Source organism: Meles meles, chromosome 7 (assembly GCF_922984935.1).
Source record: "Meles meles chromosome 7, mMelMel3.1 paternal haplotype, whole genome shotgun sequence".
NCBI lineage: Eukaryota > Metazoa > Chordata > Mammalia > Carnivora > Mustelidae > Meles > Meles meles.
In genome coordinates, this window is record NC_060072.1 from 92,595,319 (window position 1) to 92,597,348 (window position 2,030).

Sequence of the window (2,030 nt, forward strand, 5' to 3'; positions counted from 1 at the left end):
ATAACTAAAATATCAAATACAAAGCAAATAAAAATTTTGTACATGTAAATGGCAATTATCAAAGAAAAAAATAATCCAGTACAAACTGATGAATGTGATTTGAAACATCCAGTGCAATTTTTCTCTCCTCAAAATAGAATATTGGTATGAAAGACTTCCCCTTTGTAGATTTGGGTGCTCAATTTTTAGAACACTGGATATGAAATATCTTTATCTCTGTGACATGATAATAAACCAACAGCAATCAATATTAAAAATAAATACAATCAAATATAAACACCAATAATTTATTGAGTTAAACTCATGATGGCACACACACAAAAAATGTTATACCATGATTTCTAGTCAAGAATTATGGGCCTCAATTAAGTCACTGTAAATAGATTTATAAAAAATTAAATATTATAACTCAGAAATCATCCTGCTTTGGGTTGACACTTCCTCTAATCATAAGAGAATGCTAATTCCAAGATAATCTTCCTACCAAAGCAATTCTCTGCCCATGATCTAAGCAGACCCAGTCTCATATAGTTGTACCTACAAAGAGTAAGGAGTATAATATGTTCATAGAATGGATATAAATTTTACTGATGCTGTATATCTAACACTGCTTTTAAGGAAGAGAGGATTGCTTTTACTCTTTCCATTACCTCTTCCATTTGGTTGTCTGTGGGATGGCCAACTTAAGGATTCTTAAGTGACTCAAACTTGACACCATGTTAAAAGTGATTCAGGATGAAATTATCAATAAGCCCATTAATGAGGAAGTCATAAGAAAATGGAATTAATATAAAGCTTTTTTCTTCCACAGGATTTTCCCCAAAGCTTGCTTGACATCCTTGTTTCTTAGAGAATAGATCAGAGGATTTAACATAGGTGTGACCAATATGTAAAATACTGAAGCCACTTTACGAAGTTCAGGATTGTTTGGCGGTGTGAGATACACGAAGGAGACAGTCCCATAGAGTAAACTTACCACTCCCAAATGGGAACTGCAGGTGGAAAAGGCTTTCTTTCTCCCTTCACTGGAGGGAATCTTCAAGACTGTGGTCACAATGTACATGTAAGACACTACAATAACAGCTATTGTGGGCAAAATAATGAAGGCAGCCAAACTGAGAGATACCATCTTATTGACAGCGAGACTGGAACAGGAGATCTTCTCAATTTGGTAAGAATCACAGTAGAAGTGATCAATGACTCGGGAAGCACAGAAAGACACTGAGAATGTTACCGTGACTTGGAGGATGGAACTGAGCCAGCCACAGAGATAGGAACCAGCCACCATCTGAGTGCAAAGGTGTTTTGACATGTGGACACTGTAAAGAAGAGGATTGCAAATGGCGATGAAGCGGTCATAGGCCATGGCTGCCAGGATGAACCCTTCTGTTACAATGAAGAGGGTGAAAAAGAAACACTGGGCAGCACACCCCAAAAAGGAGATAGTCTTTTTCTCAGACAGGAAATTGACCATGGCTTTCAGGGCAATAACAGTGGAGTAGGAGAGATCAATAAAGGAGAGATTGCCTAGAAAGAAATACATTGGTGTGTTCAGCTGGGAGTCAGTCACAATGACTGCCATCATACTAATGTTCCCCAAAAGGACCATGCCATAGACCAGCAGGAAGAGGAGAAAAAGGAGAATGTGGAACTCTGGACGGACCCTGAAGCCTATAAGAATGAAGTCAGTTACATCTGAGTGGTTGCCTGCTCCCTTGTCGCTCATGCCAAGAACCTGCTAAGAGGTACAAGACCAGGTTAAAAATTGAACTTCCTATCTATTTCCTGATATCATAAAATATCCTTTTTCTCTTATGGAAGATATTGGAATTTGTGTTACCATAACCTACTTGCCAGCTAATTGTGTTAGCTATGATTTGTGGTGCCCTTTTCTAGAACATAAATCTAAGGCATGTGGTGATTGCCCACCAGCACATAATATGTAGGTTACCTAACTCATAGTTTTCTAATGTGACTCTCCAAATCCAGTGTTTTTCCCATTATAGCACATGTGACATCAATGCATAAAG

At 37.9% G+C, this 2,030-nt stretch overlaps 1 protein-coding gene across 1 annotated transcript; it reads right to left on the minus strand.

Annotated features, from left to right (window-relative positions):
- Nucleotides 1-784: 784 nt before the first annotated feature.
- Nucleotides 785-1,726, minus strand: LOC123947437 (olfactory receptor 9K2-like). Its single transcript, XM_046013647.1, has one exon. It carries the CDS (start codon nt 1,724-1,726, stop codon nt 785-787), a length of 942 nt encoding a protein of 313 aa, XP_045869603.1.
- Between the last annotated feature and the right edge of the window lie 304 nt (nt 1,727-2,030).